Source organism: Aythya marila (assembly GCF_965140915.1).
Source record: "Aythya marila genome assembly, chromosome: 12".
In the NCBI taxonomy this organism is placed as follows: Eukaryota; Metazoa; Chordata; class Aves; order Anseriformes; family Anatidae; genus Aythya; species Aythya marila.
Genome location: NC_139053.1, coordinates 8,613,536 through 8,633,208, shown reverse-complemented (window position 1 = coordinate 8,633,208; position 19,673 = coordinate 8,613,536). Strand labels below are relative to the sequence as shown.

Sequence of the window (19,673 nt, the reverse complement as noted above, 5' to 3'; positions counted from 1 at the left end):
TAATTGCCCCCTCATCTCTCTCACTGCCTTTACTGCCCTCCAGCTCTCTAATTGCCCCCTCAGCACTCTAACTGCCCCCTCAGCACTCTCACCGCCTCTACTGCTCCCCACCACCCTAACTGCCCCCCCAGCTCTCTAATTGTCCCCTCAGCACTCTAATTGCCCCCCCAGCTCTCTAATTCCCCCCACAAGCTCTCTAGCTGCCCCCCCAGCTGTCTAATTGCCCCCTCACCACCATAACTGCCCCCCCAGTTACCCCCCAGCCCCTCACCGCCCCCCCCTCCCGCTCCGCCCCGTGACGCGGCTCCGTGCGCGGGCGGCGCCAAGCCCAGGCCCGAGCCGCGCTGTGGCGGTGCCGGTGCCGGTCCCCGTCCCCGTCCCCCCCAGCCATGCTGGTCCCCGTCTTCACCCTGAAGCTGAGCCACAAGCTCGTGCCCCGCACCGTGGCGCTGGGCCGCTTCGACGGGACCCACCCGTGCCTGGCGGCCGCCACCCAAGCGGGCAAGGTAACGGCGGGGGGGGGTGGAGAGGCAGCAGCAGGGGGGCGGCGCGGGGCGCTCCCTCACTGCCTCCCCCCCTTCTGCTCCCCTCAGGTCTTCATCCACAGCCCGCACAGCCCCGGCCACCGGCCCGGCCCCAGCCGCATGGTGCCGAGCGGCCAGGACGCCGCCGTCTCGCTCCTCAACATCAACCAGGCCATCTCCTGCCTCAGCGCCGGGCCGCTGCGCCCGCAGCCGGCCGCCGACTGCCTGCTGGTGGGCACCGCCACCAGCCTGCTGGCCTACGACGTGCACGACAACTCGGAGCTGTTCTACCGAGAGGCGAGTCGAGGCGTGCTGCCTGCCCCTCGAAAATAAAGTGTTACTAGGAGGCGTACACATGAGGGACAAAGCGTTAGTAGGGTGTCTAGCTGTGTATGTGTGAGGATGTAGGGTGTACACCTGTGTATACAAAGCATTAGTAGGGTGTATACCCATGTATGTGTGAGGGAGAGCATGTTACCATAACACATCAACCTAGCAAGGCAAAATTTATACATTTTACTCAGTGTCTAGAGCTCAGCTAAGCTCATTTTTTCACCCTCATCTCTCCAGGTCACACATAGTGACAGGAATTGTGGGTTTTAGCAAGGAATCAAAATATAAGGAAAAACTTGAAGAGGTCTTGGATTTACATGACAGCACAACTCACTTTGTAGTAAAAGGTTAATGGTCAACACACGTGCATAACTAGTCAAAACACCTTAATTCTTGGCTTTATAACCCCCCTAATTCACCAGTGGGCCCGACTTCACGTCTGGTTTCTCGTTAGCCCCTTTCAGAAATGGTGGTTGTCAGTTTTGTCTTGCCTTATGACAACCCTGCTGTAACTGCACCCACAAAGTGGAAGGGGAGCACACACCCAGGTTATGCTGCAAGACTCTGGCACTGCTAGAAAGGAGACAAATGTGGTAATGTGGGAAGCTTTTTTAATCGGTGTGCTCTGATGTCACATTATTTGTTTTGTTTTGTTTTCCTTTAATGTTTCTCTGTAGGTTTCCGATGGAGCCAATGCAATAGTTCTTGGAAAGCTGGGAGATATCACATCTCCACTTGCTATTATTGGTGGCAACTGTGCCCTGCAAGGCTTTGATTACAAAGGAAACGACCTTTTTTGGACGGTAGGGCTACACATAAATGCTTTTGATGTTATTAAAAGATTCATTTGGTGGCACTAATTGCTGTGGATTTTTTTTAATACAGTATATGTTAATTTGGTTGTTGAACAGCTAAGATCTTTCTTAATTTATTTCAGAGCTTAAATTCTGTGTGTTTGACCATGTATTTAGTGCATTCAGATGTTACTCAAGTACTTGACTGCACTCATTGCAGCTGAGATAATAAAAAGTGTAGCTTCTGACAGCTATCAGTGTTGAAAATGGTCTTTCTCATTTTAGGTTACTGGAGACAACGTTCGTTCGTTAGCACTGTGCGACTTTGATGGTGATGGCAAAACCGAGGTTTGTTTGTAACCACTTACACGTGAATTTATCTGTTTTCATGGTCTTATAGTGGTAGGAAAAAAAAAAAAAGTGCATTATCAAATACAACTGACATACTACCAGTGAAAGTGATCCCTGTGGGGAAGCTGTCCCTTTTTCAGGCTCCAGCCTGGCAGAACCAGGCACCATTGCTCAATCTGCATATGGGGAGCAGCCCTGCTCTCTGGCACTACTTGGAATGTGTGAAACGAGGCATATTTGGGGGCTTCACAGTATTGCTGCCTTGCCTTGGTGAATAGATGGCCAGCTGCGATGGAGACTTCTCTCATGTTTTTTGAACTATGCCAGAAATACAGGGGAAATACAATGAAACATCTCTGATCATCAGTTGCAAGGCATCTGTTTCAGTCATATTTTTTGAACATGTTTATAAATATTTTTTTAAGTGGCAGAGGTACAACTCGCAAGCATCTTACAGTGAAAGTGAGCCCTTAAAAAGCTGTGCTGCGAAGCACTTCACTTATGATTGCCAAAATCACAGAGTCTGTCTTTGCCTCCATTCTCCCTGTTTCTTCTCCACAGTGATGTGAGGAAATAGTATGTTCCTTACTTTTCGGATTTAAAATGAAAAGAGTAGCACGCATCTTGCTGATAGGATGTGAGACATGATAGGAAACAGCTGCTGTTCTAATCACGCAGACTGCGATGGATGGGTGACGTGAATTTGGGTGGCATCTTCTGTTTTTGTAAATGTTCCTCCATCCTGTGTGAATTGAAGGATCTTCGCTATAAACATGACTCTTAAAGAAAAAAGAATGGCTTCCTAGTATGCTTCAGATGCAAATAAATAACCTTTTAAGTCACCACGCTAGAAGTACGTACTTTTGTCATCTTCCAATTTTAATCAGAATTAATTTAAGCTCTTCTCTTGAATTCCCAGGAAGTCCTCATTTGTGATGTTGAACTTGAACTATGAACTATGTCATGTTTATAGTGACATGAACTATGTCATGTTTATAGTGACATGTACATGGCCTCTACATCTTTGGTGTTTCTTATAGCTTCTGTGCTGGTGCAGACCCTTTGTTTGATTGGGATCTTTAGGAAACAGAAAATCTTGCAGGTTTTACAATCAATTTCAGCACAGCTTCTTTTAGGGCATTTTAAAAAAATGGTTATAGAAAGGGTGATGGCTATAGAAAGCAAAGGCAGTGGATAAAGGTTCTTGCCTTCTGTGAGAAAACAGGGAAACTGATCGGTGGTGTTATCTGTAAATGTTTTGTATTTGGGCTTCTAAGTGCTTTTTTTGTTCTGTTTTTCTGCTTGACAAAGGTTCAGTCTCAGCAGTTGGTATAATCTGTTGCTGCTTTGAGCTAGGCAGGGTTGGATGCCTTAACCAACCAACTTACACAGCCAGTTAGCCCAGCATCCATTTTCTGAGATTTTTTGGGTTCTTTTTACTATTAAATGTCTACAAGATTTTTTGTAAGCTGTGGTTTATGTGAAACTGCACCTGGTTTACAACTGAAATTGATTTTTTTTGTTTGTTTGTTTTATCTGATAAGTGGATGTGCTAACTTTATTTCTGTTTTTCCCCCATGAAAATACATGTATGTCTACATTTAAAATGGACCGATTTTTAAACCTGTGTGACTAGACTTCTGTCATTTAAAAGCTAGCACAACTGATTTGTTCAAGTCACTGTCTTAGGATGTTAGATTGGCAAGATGGGAGAAAGTAAACAGTGTCAGAGACTAGGGGGACGAAGTGGGAGTTTTTCCTTACTTTTTCACGTTTGAGTCCAGGGGCATGAAAGTCACCAAGGTGGACAACTTCAATAAAATCAAATTAGTAAAGCATCTTCTAGGCACCTGTATGTGATGCAGGGTCACCAGTAACTGATGTGGCTTTCTGTGCATTTAGCTAGTTGCTGCTCGATGGTGGAGTCATGGCTTGTCAAGAAATCTCTACAATTTTATTTGCAATAAATTATTTCAATAGCTACAGTAAGCTAAAGCTTGTGTAATTTAGTTTGTCATAATTTGAAGCAGCTTCACCTTGGAAGAAGAAAAGTCTTGCTTATTTATTTATTTATTTAAATCCAATTTTGGTATGTGTTTGTATCCATTCTGCCAAGTAAAGATGGAAGGCTCATTGGTTCCAGTGGGGAAAGGCACTACTGAGTTTTAAGCTTTGATTTATATATCATTTTCTGTCATTGTTTAGATGGGTGCAGGACTGTTCCTTGCTTTCTCCTTTTCAGTTAATACCTTCTACCTGCTCAAACCTAGGAAATAGGAAACAAGCTAATAAATAGATGATAAGGAGTGAGAATGCAGAAGACCTGATTCACTGCTGATGTCCTATCTGTGTAATCGTTTACATCAAGCTAAAGCCCACTTTGCCCTTGCTTTGTGGTAGTGGCAGCCACCATCTGTAGGAGAGGCAGTGATGGTTACTTGGGTTCATTGGGTTTGAGCATTTACACGAGGGCTGGCTGGTCAGTGAAAGGTTTTCCAGCTGTTTGTAGTAAGTTTGTAGTAAGTCAGAACTTTGTATGCCCCCTGCTCCAGCACAGGCAACGCAGTATTTTGGTGTTTATAATTGTGGTTACAAATGATAACAGCAAGAAAATAGCATAGCCCTGATGCTCCAAAGTATCTCTTCTCATTCCTACCCCAGATGTTTCACAGTGCTTTTGTAGGGTCCATCTTGCCGAAAAAGTGTGACTAGTACTCAATCAATGGGGAACTTCTGAAAGCTTTTCTTGACTGAGGGTGCCCTTTGTTCTGCTGGCAACATTTCCTATTGCTGTTGAAACCTCTCCATTGCTGGACTTGGAATATTTATTTGCTTTCTCCGTACAACAGTCTGTGATTTTTATTTTCTTGCCTCGATTAAGCCTTGTTAAGGTAGATTTCATTATTTTTGCAGCTTCTTGTTGGCTCTGAAGATTTTGATATCAGAGTATTTAAAGAAGATGAGATTGTGGCGGAAATGTCAGAAACAGAGGTAAATTATTTCTAGCTAACGTTTATTACACAGATGAAGTTGAAAATGTTGTGTACTATAAAGCTTTTCTGGTTACTCTGGTTCAAATGTATTGTGTAGTTAAATAGTTACTTAACGGTTTGGCACGGTATCTATCCAGCTAGCATTGCAAAAGTTAGGGTTTAACAACATCTTCAATAACACTTGCACGGGGTTTCTTGCTTTTTTATTTGTTTACAAACCTTTAACCAGACTAAGGAAAGTAATTATTGTCTGACTGAAAAGCAGGGCCCTGTCCAAAGGTGGTTGTGGTTCCAGGAAGGAGCCCACTGACCGAAGCTCTTAGTGCCTCCTGAGCAGCAGGACGTCTTCTGCTGCTGTTTTCCTCAAAAGTGTTGACACAATCATGATGGGACAACTTGTCCCCGTTTGTATCCACACGGTGTGTGGCTGGGTACAAGGGGGCCACCCAGGCAAAACTGGAGGTTTGTATTGCAGTTGGTCGTACGCTGGCTGCACAAAGAGGACTGCACTTTTGTGGTGCCTGGAGTACAACCTTTGTCCTTGAAGATCTGAGGACTCCTTGCTGCCAGAGTTAGGACTAAAAGGCTTAGTTAGCTATTAAACGACTTAGAAAGAGCTCTTAAAGATGAATGAGGGCAGTGTTCCAGGAAAAGGAGCTGTTAATATAGCTAGAATTAGAACTGGGCATAACAGAATGCATCCCAGTATCTGTGCAGCAGCCAATCCAGAGTCATGTTGGGATTTTCAGTTAAGAGGAAGTGAATGGTCCATCACTCTCATGTATCGTTTGCTTCCAGATCTACAGTAGAGTTGTTTCAAATTCACACCTGTAGAGCCTTAAGAGGCCTGTTACAGTCTTACTGTTCTAATTTGAAAGGGCACAGCTGCACCTAAACCTTTCCTTTTAGGAAGGCAAGTGCAGGAGACGGTGGCTTTGCACATTATACACATATTGGAAGACTTGAATAGTTTGCATTTTCTGTGTTTATTTGCTTCTTCTGATGAAAATGAGATCACAAAAGCTGTTGTGTTGTGATTCTTGAATTTATAAATGCACACTTTGGGTATGCAGGGTATTGTTGCCTCTGTGACTTTTTGTCTGTTGCTGGGGTCTTCTCTCCTCGCTGGGTGCTCGCAGTTTGGAGGGTGCTGTTACTTGGGAAAGGCTTTGGAGAAGGTCCACGAGAGGGAACGGTGAAGGGTTTGGAAACCGTGCTCTGTAGCAAAAAAAATCCAGGAGCACAGTCAGCTGAGTTTAATGCAGCTTACATGTTGCTTTCATGACTGTCTGCAGACACCCGCCTGTAGGACTGAATTGTTGCCAAGAGCTCTGATTAAGGACACCACGCATAGCAATGTGGAGTGGCTGTAGCCTGAAAGCAGACACTAAGGTGCACATGCTAAACGGTGGGGATGATTGCTACCTTCTCTGTGACTTCAGCAGAGGCAGGGGTGGATTCAGTTTCACTGGGAGTCTTCACAGCAAGGTCTGGTTTTTAGAGAAGTGCTGGAGTTCAAGAAGGAGTTAATTTTAAGGAAATCTCATGAGCTACCTTGTATGGGAGACCAGACAGACTCTTGTGCTTGTTCCTCCCAACATTAAGATCTCTAGTATTTGTGCAAGGTGAAAGGATGCGTGTCCAAACACTGAGAGACCTTGCTCAGTGAAGAACTGTGAATTAATGCTTCTCAGAAGGAGGGAGAAGTGGTCTGGGTTATGGCTCTCAGGTCTTTTCCTGGAGCTGTTGCTTGTTCAGGTAATACCCAGCCCGCTGTTGTAATTGTCTTCCTGAAAAACTCCGACCGTGGGAGCTGTTAATTTTTATCTTGCTAATCTTAGGCAAAGGTTTTCTACCAATATCTCTAGGGCTTTCCCAGCCCTTGTCATGTTGAACTCTTTGGCATCCTCAGATCCTGAAGATTTAAGGAGTGTTGTGTGTCTGGAGCAGGTTTTCGGTGGCAATGTATTAGCACTGATGACCACAGGAATCCTGTGAGCAGTTGGGCTGCTGATTGTGGTAGTAAATATTTGATCAAAAAACACAGTTTGAGGGCAATTCTGCAATCTTTGCTGAATTGCATGTTAACACTGGCAATCCAGCTTGTGTGGGGAAATCCTACAAGGCCTTTGGTCATGTTAAATTGAGTTTTAAAAATAGTTATTTCAATATTTAGTGCTCTGTATAGTAGACTTAAATTTCAATTAATGTACAGTTCATGTGATAGAGATGGTGTATAGTCTGTTCTCTGGTACTTGAAGATGCAGAAGTAGATGTGTCCTGCCTGATTCGTGTATTTTCTCTCTCTGTCTGCCCTTTCCCTTTCCCCCACAAGACTGTTACAGCACTTAGCCCCATGTACGGCAGTCGCTTTGGCTATGCTCTTTCTAACGGGACGGTCGGAGTTTATGACAAGACAGCCCGCTACTGGAGGATTAAGGTTAGTCCAATGCTGGAATGACATCACAGAAAGTTTGAATTCTCCTGAGGGTTTGGTGGCTAGTCTCTGGTCGTACTGGTAACACCAAAACTCCTCAGAAGAATTTGAAATTTTCTTCTGAGCATAGCAATTAATGTAACTTTGTTGTTACAAAATCTACCCATTTTTATAGATGCATGCAAAATTAGTAACGTGTCAGTTCCTTCAGCACTTTTGGGACTACTGATGATGGCTTTAACAGCCCTGGTAAAACCATACATCTGGGGATGCTTCAGCTTTGCAGGGTCACTTAAGGAACAGAGATGCAACAGCAAAATGTGAACTATTTGTTAGAAAATGCTTCTGGCTGCATTGTTGAATCAATAAACTCTTTTTCAAAGACCGAATTCATCTTGCATTGTATATGTTCAAAGCTAATTTTTCTACATCAAAAGCAAGGAGTTGCTGTAGCTAATCACTGTTGGGAAGAGCTTTCATTTTAATATTCTTAATATAGCACAGATTAGAACAGCCTATTCAATAGCAATAAGAAGGATTCCTTGGGAGGTGGCAGGAAGAGGTTAATGGCTTTCCTCAGTGGTCTCATTTTATGAAAATGTTGAAACTGATATTTTTTCTAGAAAATCTGTTTTTTATACTTTCTGAATTCTAATCATCTGCTTGGATGAAAATTATTCAAGGGAAAAATCAGGTTCTTTGAGAGCAGTGGACTAGATTCATAATGCGAGAGCGAAAGATTTCGAAGATGTGTGTGATCTTGCAGATAGTGATGCTGTAACTTCCTTTTAAGAGAAGTTTTTCTGTTCCTTTCTGTGGACTCATTCTTCAGTGTCTTGCATGTATCAAGCATGTGCAGGTTAGAAAACATACCCCATTGTAGTTTGTTCTTTGTTTTCTGTCCTCAGTCTAAGAACCACGCGATGAGCATACATGCGTTTGACCTCAACTCCGATGGGGTATGCGAGCTGATCACTGGCTGGTCCAATGGGAAGGTGAGCTCATACTGGGGAAAAACGAGGAGGTGTAAATCTGGAAGCTGTGTTTTAACAGGGCTGTTAATTTTTCTGAAGTAGAACAGACAAAATATTAAAAGACTGTTGAAAAATGAGCGCTGAAGTATTATTATGGTAAACTTAGTTTGTCTGGCGAATCCTGTGCCAAATGCAAGATCAGTCAGAGAAAATCTTCCTCTGCTTGCTTCAGAGTCAATTGCTAAGGTGTGGCAAGTTGTTTCTATAGTAGCAGAGATCATACGCCACATCCTACAGATCTCAAGTCTCTTCGGCTGTGTCTTGGGTGCATGCTAATAATGTGCTGTGCACCCTGAATGTTCTCAAACTACAGGGGAAAAAAGGAGTGGTTATGTAAGAGGAGAACGGCGTCGGCCTTGACTGTGGCAGGATTAGAGTAAATCCATCAAAGTATTATTTAATCCTATGTAAAGGCATGCTATACAGCTCGGTCTAGTCTCTTAAGCCTGTTGCTTGGTATTTCCCTTTGCCAGAAATGACTGTTCTAGCTGCCAAATCTCTCTTGGACACAGCTTGCAAATTTTTTTTTTTGGTAAATCTGTGCTTCTTTCTTAGCACCTCTCATTACTCTCATTAGCCTGGAGGAATTTAATTAACTTCATATCAAGCTGGCAGTCTAGAGCCCAGATATGTTGTAATTTATGTTGGATTAGGTGTATAACATCATTAAAGAGAGAACCTCTCCTTGCTGTACTCCTTTTTCTGTTCTTTTCAACTGGCAGTCTCTACCCTGCGTGTTGGTCTGAAACAGTCCCTAGCTCCTCGAAAGAGTAATGTTGGTCCCATGCTTTGCAAGAGACACTATCCACAGACCTGAGCTCCCTTCTCCATCAAAAGATAACTAAAGGTTGTGACATGTGTGTAAAGGTAGTTCATCAGTCAAGGACAGCAAATAAGACGAGACACTGTAAATACTGCATTAAGGTTATTTACAGTTTGGTGCATCCACATGTGCACAACCTTCCCTCTGCAGGCTTGCAGATGACTTTTTTTTTCCTGTTGTTTGTAACTTGGGGAAGTATCTCTGAAGAGCAGTTCCTTCTGGCTGAGTCTGTCTAGAGGTCATTTGATAACACATTTTTCATCTGGAGCGTTCTGATCAGCAGAACTGCAGGTTCATCCATCTGCAGTTCCGTGAGTGGAGCTGGCTTTCAGTTAACAACCCGGAGTATGGTGTGGCATTTATTTTGGAGCTAGCTTATTTGTTCATGCTGTGTCTTGGAACTCTTTGCTGTTCCAGGTTGATGCGCGCAGTGACCGAACGGGGGAGGTCATTTTTAAGGACAACTTTGCCTCCTCGATTGCAGGTGTGGTGGAGGGGGATTACAGGATGGATGGGAGCACCCAGTTAATCTGCTGTTCAGTTGACGGTGAAGGTAAGAGCATTGTTCAGGATACTAATTTAACACACAGTGATATCAGGCACATCACGTCATCTCAGATTACCTAACCGCTGTTTCGGTTCCACAGGCATTTTTGTGTGCCAAATTCCCTTTGCTTTGTGCAAAGTTAAGGGAATTTTGTGTTAGGCTATCTGCAAACAGGACTTTGAATATCGCTTTCTCCATGATAATCAGTGTGCATTTCATTATGGTCCAAGAAGCCATCAGAATTTGTTTGCCTAATAGAAAATGTCCCTTCCTAATAATGCAAAGAGGAACATGCTCAGTAAAGACCACAGTTTTTCAGGCAACATTATGAAAGATCAATATATGGGAAATATGTGCTAGTTGTTGGGTTGCTTAACAGTGGATAAAGGGGGTTAGAGAGCTTAAGGTGCATGTATTTTGGTTTTGTTCGAAAGATGAGTTGTTAATTGTATTAGAAATTTTGGATGTCAACAGCCCTTTGTTTCCTGGGAATTTCTCTTCTGAGACTGTAGAACTGGTGGATTTGTCCCACCAGACTTTCAGGCAGTGAGACCTGGTTACTGTGACTGGAAACAGATATGATTGGAGATCATTTAAATAAGTTCAGCATGAATTTACGGGCATGCACGATGGCTCCAGGAAAGGCACTGGTGTGATTATCCAACTGCTTGGCTTCAATGACCTGAGACAAACAGGTCTGGCACAGCCCACTGGAACAAAAGCCTGTCCTTGTTAAATAGCGCAGTGTTTTTCTGTCTCTCTTAATCACAGGCTGCTGGGAAGTGCTGGACTTTGGCTTCAGCATTGAAACCCTTTTCCCAGGCTTACAGAAGGGGGATGTTGTATGCAGTATCCTAGTAGGTTAATTTCACCAACATGATCATGCTCTTCTGACGTGTGTGTTGGAAACCTTGGCACAGTGGGGATCCCTTTAGGCTGGAGCCTTTAGGCAGGGCTAAAAATAAAGAATAAACAGAAACTAATTAATAAAAAAAAAGGCACTACTAAATAGTAATAGTAAATAATATTAATAATTACTAAATCATAATACAAAAATAAACACTGTATGGGCAAGCCTCTGCATTCTCACAATGCTTGTCATTGCGTGTCATTAGAGTTCTGTTTGGGACTGGCTTCCTTTCACACGAGGTCAATTGTAGGATTGAGAACATTGTTTTTCTGTGTATCAGTGTATTTTCTGGCTTGCTCTCATCTAAAAGAAATGATTGACCTGCAAATAATAAAGTGAGCCCTTTTATTGGAGGGCATTGTGCACCCTGAATGTGTTTTTCTGTGTTCCTACAACTTTTAACTGGGGTTACGCCGTTGGGCAGCGTATTCTTTACAGGTGTCAGATTTTTCTGTGTGTTTTGTTTCTGTGCAGTCCGAGGCTATCTGCCAGGAGGTGAGGAGATGAAGGGAAACCTGATGGATACAAGTGCTGAGCAGGACCTGATCCGAGAACTTAGCCAAAAGAAACAAAATCTGCTCCTGGAATTAAGAAATTATGAGGAAAACGCCAAGGTACTATTTAAACAATGTGTAGGGCTAAAACCTGTCTTCCCATTGCTATAAATCTGTTGTAATCTGAGAGGAGGTCGTGGGGCAGTCTGGACAAGTCAGAGCTGTAACCTGCAATCAGCAGTGAGATTGTCTGCCTGGGATTCCTGCTTGCACGTCTGGCTCGCGCCTTGTGCAAGTTCAGAACTTGCTTTTCTTTCTGTAGTAAGTAATGTGCTCCTTGCCTCATCAGCTCACTGGAGCAGTTGGGTTTGGAGCTGGGTTTTGTTCAGCCCTGTGCATCAGCTTACGACTGAAAATTGTAATTTTCCATGCCTACGCCAACTTGGGAGTCGGAGAGGATTGTGTGAGAGCACTGCCAAGGTACACCGGCAGCGCGCTTGTGGCTTGATGGGGAAGGTGCAGAATTACAGGGCTTTGAAAAATAGTCTGAGGGAAGAGCAGGCTTATGTTTGAAAAGTAAATAACCACCGCAGCAAAAGCATGGAATTTTTGCTTAAAGTTAAATATATGCAAAGTGCTTTTCTGAATGGAGGTTTGGGTACAGAGCTGAGCTCCATCAACAAGAAAGCACTTGAACAAATCGTGGCACAAGGGTCCACAGCTTCGTGCCTAATCCAGCTGCTGTTTATAAATATGGGAGGTGTCTGGGCATTGCAGCCTTCTCCTGCAGGAAAAGAGAACTGACTTACACACGTTTTCTAGGTTGCTTGAATGAAAATCTTGAAATTCTGATACTGAAGGGTATGTGTTTTGGAACAGGCTGAACAGAACACTCAACTGAAGGAAGCTGATGGGCAGAGAGGTGTGATTCCAGCAAATACCCAACTCCAGACCTCCCTGTCAGTTAATCTGGGCTCTGACAGCCAGTCTGCCCACGTGGAGCTGTGTATTTCCACCACAAATGGTGAGTGGTACCCTGCAACCATTGGCATTTATTTCCATGTAAATTCATGCAAACATTTAGTTATATTTAGCTGATGATTTGCCTGTCTCCCCTTTATTGTCTGTAATTTCCCCTATGTGGTTGCTTTCCTTTCACAGTTTTGAATCAGCTGTGCTCCTTTGATGGGTCTGGGGAAGGGGGAGGAGTTTGCTGGAATTTACTTCTTGTGTTTTGTTTTCCAAGGCAATTAACATTTAACTTAGATGAAATGAGTTTTGGTGATCCCTGCAACATTCCTTGTGTTGACTGTAAAGAGTAAAAAGTAACACCGTGCTATTCCTCTGTGAAAGAATGAGTGCAGTGGTCAGTATAGAGGGATACGCTTCTGTCACAACATTTTTGTTGTAAAAAGCAAACAAAAAACAGCTGAGCAAAACAACATAAAAAAATCTGTTCCAAAAATTAATGGACAATCTTGGTTGTTTATGGGTGGATTACCTGGTACGTGTTAAACTGTGTAAGGAATGCAGAGACTACCACAGCAGCTTTGAGCTCAGGTTGTGTTCAGTTAAGTCTCTGTGCTCGTGAGGGTGTTGCATGAATGCAGCTAGACCTCAGCTGCAAGACAGAAACTGCCCCAAAGCAGCCTATTCACCTAGCACTAGGTATGTTGAGAATGCAATCAGATCCAGATGTGGTAGTGCTGGTTGTTTGCAATATGTTAACAGTTTAGAGGAGGGCTGTAAAGAGTTGCCTGTGCTTAATTCTGGGGAAAAAAAAAAAAAAAAAAGATTTTTTTTCAAGAGGACAGCTGTTAATTTAGAAACTATTTTTTCTTTCCGTTGCTAAGACACAATCATCCGTGCTGTGCTGATCTTTGCTGAAGGCATATTTGAAGGAGAGAGCCACGTGGTACACCCCAGTCTCCAGAACCTCTCAGGTTGTGTTCGGGTTCCCCTTACTCCACCCAAAGATGTCCCAGTGGATTTGCACATCAAAGCCTTCGTGGGTTACAGGAACAGGTGAGGTTTGTGTTGTGAACTCTGCTGGTCTCCAGTGTGTGACAGGAAACACCAGTGATGTGGCTTCATGCTTGTCCCACGGGAACTGCACCGTTAATTCCCTGATGCCTCACTTCTCTTGTTAGTGGAAGGCGAGCTGGAATACTTTCTTAAAAATACTGTTACACTGAGCTCTGGTCCAGTTGGTTACTGGGACCTGCTGTGCTCTGGCTTTGCCTTTGACTTCTTGTCCAAGCCTGCTTTCTTGTGGATCTCTGGAGGGAGCCATGAGAGGCAGAGGCTGTATCCAGACTGCCTGCTCTAAGGGTTTGCTGCTCCAGGGGCCTGAATGGTGACAGCTCTTACCATAATACTTGGGTAAACCTGGAGTCACTGTGCTGTCTTTCAAGCTAAAAAGTAACCCTGAACCCGTTTGACTTTGGGGCAAGTAGAAAGCAGCATATGCCTGATTTCAAGACAACGTTTTTCCAGTTTCCTCTTCGTATATACTTTCAAAAAAACCCAAAACTTTCTCCCTGCTCACATCTGCCAGATCTGGCGGCGTCCCAGGAAGCAGCATCCTTTCGCTAAACAGGGAGGTGTATTTTGAGTGCTGGCCAAGCACTGCAGAAGAACAGAAGGAACTGAATTCCTTTTTTTTTGTTTCCTCTGTTTGTCTAATTTACTGCTTTTAATAGTTCAGAAAGGCTGTTCATAAAATACCCAGTCACATAATGGAACCTTAAACGTGTAAGCCTAAAGAATATATTTCATTGGAAGGATTATGGAAAGTGAAAGCAATAGGGAGGAATCATTCAACCTCATAAAGAGATGCGATAAGCCTGGAATATCCAATTTCTACTGCATCCAGCTGCTTTCCAGCAGTAACCCGTTGGTTGCATTGCTGGAAGCTGTGGATGTTTATACCCAGGTAAAAAAAGAACCAGGAGCCCTTGCAAATAGGTGAATCACTGTTATGTTTGTAATTGTCTCTGTATTTTCCCTTTTGATTGCTTCCAGCACACAGTTCCATGTCTTTGAGCTGACGAGACAGCTTCCCCGCTTCTCCATGTATGCCCTGAGCAGCCCAGACTCAGCCACGGAGCCGCTGAGCTTTGTTAACTGCACAATGAATGAGAGGCCACAGAGGGTGAGTTTCTGCTCTAAATCCTAATTTCTAGTCCTGTTTACTGATGATGCTTTTCATAGCAAGTGAAGGGTTTGCAGTTAGCTTGAGATTTCCAAGAGCAAAGATTATTATGCAGTGGACTGCGTTTCTAGCCTTTGGAGTCTGTATGTTACAGCTTGACTTGGTAGTGGGTTTTTTTGTTTTGTTTTGTTTTAATTTTTAAAAATGCCTCACTTGAGACATTCCCAGCTTCAGGGATTCCTGCAGCTGCAGGAAATAATGACCTGAGATCATGAGGTATTTCAGATATTATCTTGTTTGCTCTGTGATGACTGATAGAGTGCCAGTGGCAGGATCCCTGTAGTGAGTGATGAATGTTATAAATAGAGAACAGGATAAAGGCCCAGGTAATGGCTCAGATACCTAGCAGCTGAGCAGTGGTGCTGTAGTTTTGGTTCTGAAAGATCTGAATTGTGGGATGGTGGTGATCAGAGCTGGCCATTTCCCTCATAACGGTGAGGCTTTGCAATATGTGTGTCACCTTTCCTGCATTAAGTAGCCAACACAAAAACCAAACAAACAAAAAAGATGAAACACGCTTTCCTTTAAATTCTTGTAATAGAACCAAGCTTGCTTCCTAGCTTTCTCCAGTCTCCAGGCCTGGTCTTATGCTTTGACCTTGAGCTGTGGTTTTATATTGTTAGGTTTGATTTCCTTAAATATATTCAGTTTAGGAGCAGTGAGCCAACTGTCCCCACCCTAGCAAGTTCATGACATGCATTTAGGGGATGAAACTTAGTGAATGAAACTCCCAAGCTACCCTGAACAGCCCTGCTGCCCTGTGCACATGTAAGGGCACTGCATGGCTCTCTAGATTTTCTGCACAGGTGATGGCTGATGCTCTTCATTCTTTGTTTTATTTTTATTTTTTGCCAGATTGTTATGTGGCTGAACCAGAGCTTCTTGCTGCCAGAGGATGCAGAGTTTCAGAGTGCTCCCTTTCAGGTTTGCTTCACTTCCCTTCGTAACGCAGGTCAGCTCTTCATCAAAATCAAGTCTGGCGGAGAGGTGAGTAACTTCAGAGATGAGGGGAACGGCCATGTAACTATACACCAGTGAAACTTAAAGGTGGTGCCAAGGGGAGGCTGTAAAATTGTAGGAGGACTGAACAGACAGAGGAAGTACTCAAGTTCCACGGATGATTTTGGCAACTTTTGAGTCTGTGTTACTCTTAGTGGGTGAAATTCCATTGCCACTCAACAAAGCAAATTGTTTAGCCTACAGATCTGTAGGAAGGTATTTGTTCCCACACAGAGTGGGAAGCCACAATTTGAGGCCCAGGGGCTGCCCATAACTCCTGTACTGGCCTTGTATGCACAAATTCCTTTTTCCTCAAGCCTAAATAAAAGCCCCTTTGAAATTGGTGTCTCCTTATCTCCAGCAAGCCTTAGAGCTTATTCCTGGAACAATCTTGCCTCTTAGAGTGAACTGCTTTGAGCCTTGATGTCTGTTCTAGAGGCAGTCCTGCTGAGCAGTTTCAAGAGATATTTGGTCGTGGAAGAGCCTTTAAGTGCTTTCTTGTCCTTTCTGACAGATTTCAATTAGCACGGATGATATTGATTTAGCTGGTGACATTATCCAGTCAATGGCCTCCTTTCTGGCAATTGAAGATCTGCAGGTGGAAGCAGATTTCCCTGCGTACTTTGAGGAGCTGAAGACAGTGTTGGTCAAGGTGAGGAAATATCGGGCATTTTTAAAATGGCAGCTAAGCAGTCACTGGGGACATTGGTGTGAGAGGAGAAGCTGAGGATCTCTAAGCTGCTTTATCTTCTTGGTGTAAATCAGCCAGCAGTGGTGCGCTGTGTATTCTGTGCAAAGGACAAAGGGGTTCCCTCAATTTTCTTTTTATTCTTTGTTGTATGGAACAGGGTCTTGGTCCCCAGCAGCTGAGCACTTAGAATAATGTAAATATATTGTCTGGAAGACAGTGTGGATTTGGGTCAGGGCATAAGGTCTGCATCTTAGCAGAGCACTTCTTTCTGTGGGACAAGGTACTGCCCTAGCAGCCAGGGGTTAGGGGGAGGAGGATGGTGCTAGGGATGCAGGTAGGTTAAGGTGGGATGTTACTTCCTCTTGCGCTGAGTTGAGGTGTTCCTGTATGCCCAGAATGGCAGGGGGCCTTTTCTCACGAATTTTTTCCTTGGACAGGTGGACGAGCACCACTCAGTGAATCAGAGGCTCACTGCTGACATGGCCGAGCACTCCAACCTCATCCGCAGCATGCTGGTTCAGGCGGAAGATGCGCGACTCCTGGGAGACATGTGAGCAGTTGCCACTTCATATGTTTTGTGTGTAGAACAGCCAGCCTTTGCTTTTCAGGCAGAAAAAAAAAGCACAAAAGCGTTTGTGTGGTGTGGTGGATGTGACAATTCTTCATGCAGAATTGGTACCTTGGCTGCTCCCACCATGAGCTGATTTTTAGGTAGAAAACTAGCCTGGGGAAGGCAAAAGGGCAGGGTTAGGGGCTTAGCATGGAACAGGCAGGGAGAGTTGGCCTTGAGAAGGTGATATATTAGAAAAGACACATTAAGGGAAGAAGGAATTAAAAGCTGTCTGTGGTGTGTGAACCCCTGAGAACACCAGGAAATAAATTTTAAGTGCCAGTCCCTTCACTCTGACTTGTGTGTTCGCTAATTTCCTGCCTTGACTGTGAAGGGTGACAGTAAAGAGGTCGGAACTTCTGCAGAGCAGTGTCACTTTCACTGGGGAACGTGGCATCTCCTGTTTGGAGAACGTAACTACAAAAATAGACTCCTTATTCAGTTAAATAATGAGGTTAACCAACACGTCTAGACAAGTCTGCTGTCCTGTAGCTGCAGTCATGGAGGTAATGGTGGCAGCCATCACAACCATGCAGTGTTACACCTTTATATTGACAGACCAGGAATTATTTTCTTGTCCCCAGAGATTCAACTAACCGTGCTGATTGTTCCCCCAGGAAAAACATGAAAAAACGGTACATCGAGCTGTATGATCTTAACAGAGATTTAATAAATCAATACAAAATTCGTTGCAACAATCACACTGAGCTGTTGAATAATCTGAAAGCCGTGAACCAAGCAATCCAGAGGGCAGGCAGGTTACGTGGTAAGTATGCATATTGGGAGGGCACGGGGAGTCCTGGATCCCACTGGGGCAGATAAGATGCATCTCGGAGGCCACCTGGTTTGCCTAAGTGGCTGCAGGCTGCTTGCCCTGAAGCTAAATCAGTAGAAGTAACCTTTCATTGCTCAGTCCTAGCCGATTGCCTGTGACAATGAGCTGTGAGTGTCCAATGTAATCTGGGATCACAGTATTTTGGAAAGAACAGTTCAAAGCAGTTTTCAGGTATAGAAATCACTAGTTTTGTTGAACACAATTTTTAAAACAGTTGTAAAGTAGTGTTTAAGTTCTTCATTTATAACCTAGTTTAAAAAAAAAAAAAAAAGGAAGAAAGCTATCAACTTAAGCAAGGCTGTTTATATTATTGTTAGTTCTGTTGGTCTTTGGAGAAAGAGTTTGTTGTTGGTTTTGTTTTTTGTTTTGTATTTATAGCATTTCCCTTTCAACAAGTCCTTTAGGCTGCCCTGTAATATAGCTATGGAAAATTCTTTAAAGAAATGATTTTATTTATATATTAAGAAAAAGGCAAGGTGGGACTTTGCTGTTTGTATAAATATTTGTGAAAGAACACCCTACATTTTGATCTTTATAAATATTTGTACCTTTTTTTTTTTTTTTACTCAACAACTGAACTGTTTTTTCTTTTTTTTTTTTCTTTTCTATTCACAGTTGGCAAACCTAAAACACAAGTGATCACTGCTTGTCGGGATGCAATAAGAAGCAACAACTTTAATGTGCTGTTCAGGATAATGCGTGTGGGGACAGCATCATCTTAAAACGACTAGAGGAACAGCAGTTGTGTAGTGGTGATGTTTCCGTGCAGTAGGCAGTTACTGGACCAAAAACGAGACAAGCATTTAAGTTCCCTGCTCCATTGTAGAGTGGAGTAATTGCAAAGGTAGGATTTGAGTTAAGTCATCAGGCAAGAACTGGTATTTATGCAGGCCAAAGGACAGGAAGCTTCAGAGTTTAAGTGCAGATGTGGTATTTATGTAAGGCAGAGGTATAACCTTGAAACACTAATTTTTCTTACATGACCTTATTTATGTATTTTAATATATTTTGTAGTTACGGCATCAGTCTTTACCATTAAAACACAGACTGGTTTGACTGCTTTTGTTGTGATTTAGTTGGGGAGATGTTTACGGTTAAGTTATTTGCTGGAAAATGAAGCAGTTGTCTGGTTTCTGCATACACCAAGTTGGGAATATGTCTATTACTGTATTTGCATTGTGGCTTAAGAACCTGGAGGTGAATGTGAAGTCAAACTGAAATGCAAGACCATGAGCCTGCTAGCTTTGGAATTGAGTTTTTGGAACTTGTCTCCAACTTCTGTTGTCAGCTACCGGCTTGTGCTCCCGTATAGAGTTATTCTGTGGTAGAGAACCCCTGGTTTTATTGTGGGGATGTGCTGCTTCCTGGGTAAACTGCAGCCCACTGCACTAGAAGCACCAAAAGGAAAACATCTTCTTGCTGGCTTTTAAGCCAGATGATCCTTGAAAGCTGTCCGGTTCCAGGATAGGAAGGTAGGAAGCGGTCGGTTTCATATTTGATGCTCTCCCCACACCCAGATTGCAGGAAGTTGTCCTTCCAGCTGCTTGTTCCCTGCTACTGCTGGATGAAACTGCAGATACTGAGGTGGGTAAGGGCGTATTTCAGGAATGAGGAAAACAAACTACACACCCAAGCTTGGTGCATACTTATGAAGAGGTAGCAGTACATAATGGGATCAAAAGAAGGTATTGAAAAATCTCTTGGCCCTTGGCTCAAAACTGTTTATTAGTTGTGGGATCTCTTAAATTGGATTAAAATACTACAGTAGAACTGTAGTTTAGATATAAAGATATTTCAGAACCTTTGCCAAAACAAATTCCTACTAGAAGCTAAAAATATCCTGGACAGGATGGCGGCTGGGTGCCAGTGTTCCTGCTCCTGCACCATTCATCATGTCTACCACTGCATGGATCAATCTGCAGCACGGCGGGGAGTAGGCAGTCCATCACATCTGTGAAAGGATGTTCTTGGGTAGCTTCTCAGGGTTGTCAGCAGTACTCGCCTCCTGTAACTGCTCTGTCTATTTGCTAATACCAAATTAAAACCAGCAGCCCACTGTTCGCTACGGGGCAGGCAGCTGAATG

At 43.5% G+C, this 19,673-nt stretch overlaps 1 protein-coding gene across 1 annotated transcript; it reads left to right on the top strand.

Annotated features, from left to right (window-relative positions):
- The first annotated feature begins 332 nt into the window (after positions 1–332).
- On the top strand, positions 333–18,892 carry BBS2 (Bardet-Biedl syndrome 2). Its single transcript, XM_082769829.1, has 17 exons — positions 333–506; positions 594–821; positions 1,535–1,660; positions 1,937–1,999; positions 4,916–4,993; positions 7,331–7,435; positions 8,341–8,427; positions 9,707–9,842; positions 11,221–11,360; positions 12,120–12,264; positions 13,094–13,265; positions 14,265–14,394; positions 15,310–15,441; positions 15,968–16,105; positions 16,582–16,694; positions 17,372–17,520; positions 18,205–18,892. Exons 1-17 carry the CDS (start codon positions 390–392, stop codon positions 18,309–18,311), a joined length of 2,166 nt encoding a protein of 721 aa, XP_082625955.1. The 5' UTR covers positions 333–389; the 3' UTR covers positions 18,312–18,892.
- The last annotated feature ends 781 nt before the right edge of the window (positions 18,893–19,673 follow it).

Bases quoted from the DNA above. Each gene is read 5' to 3' on its own strand.
- BBS2 (XM_082769829.1), top strand. From the start codon at position 390: ATGCTGGTCCCCGTCTTCACCCTGAAGCTGAGCCACAAGCTCGTGCCC. The intron at 822-1,534 runs GCGAGTCGAGGC...GTTTCTCTGTAG, and splicing joins CGGAGCTGTTCTACCGAGAG to GTTTCCGATGGAGCCAATGC. The intron at 13,266-14,264 runs GTGAGGTTTGTG...GATTGCTTCCAG, and splicing joins TTCGTGGGTTACAGGAACAG to CACACAGTTCCATGTCTTTG.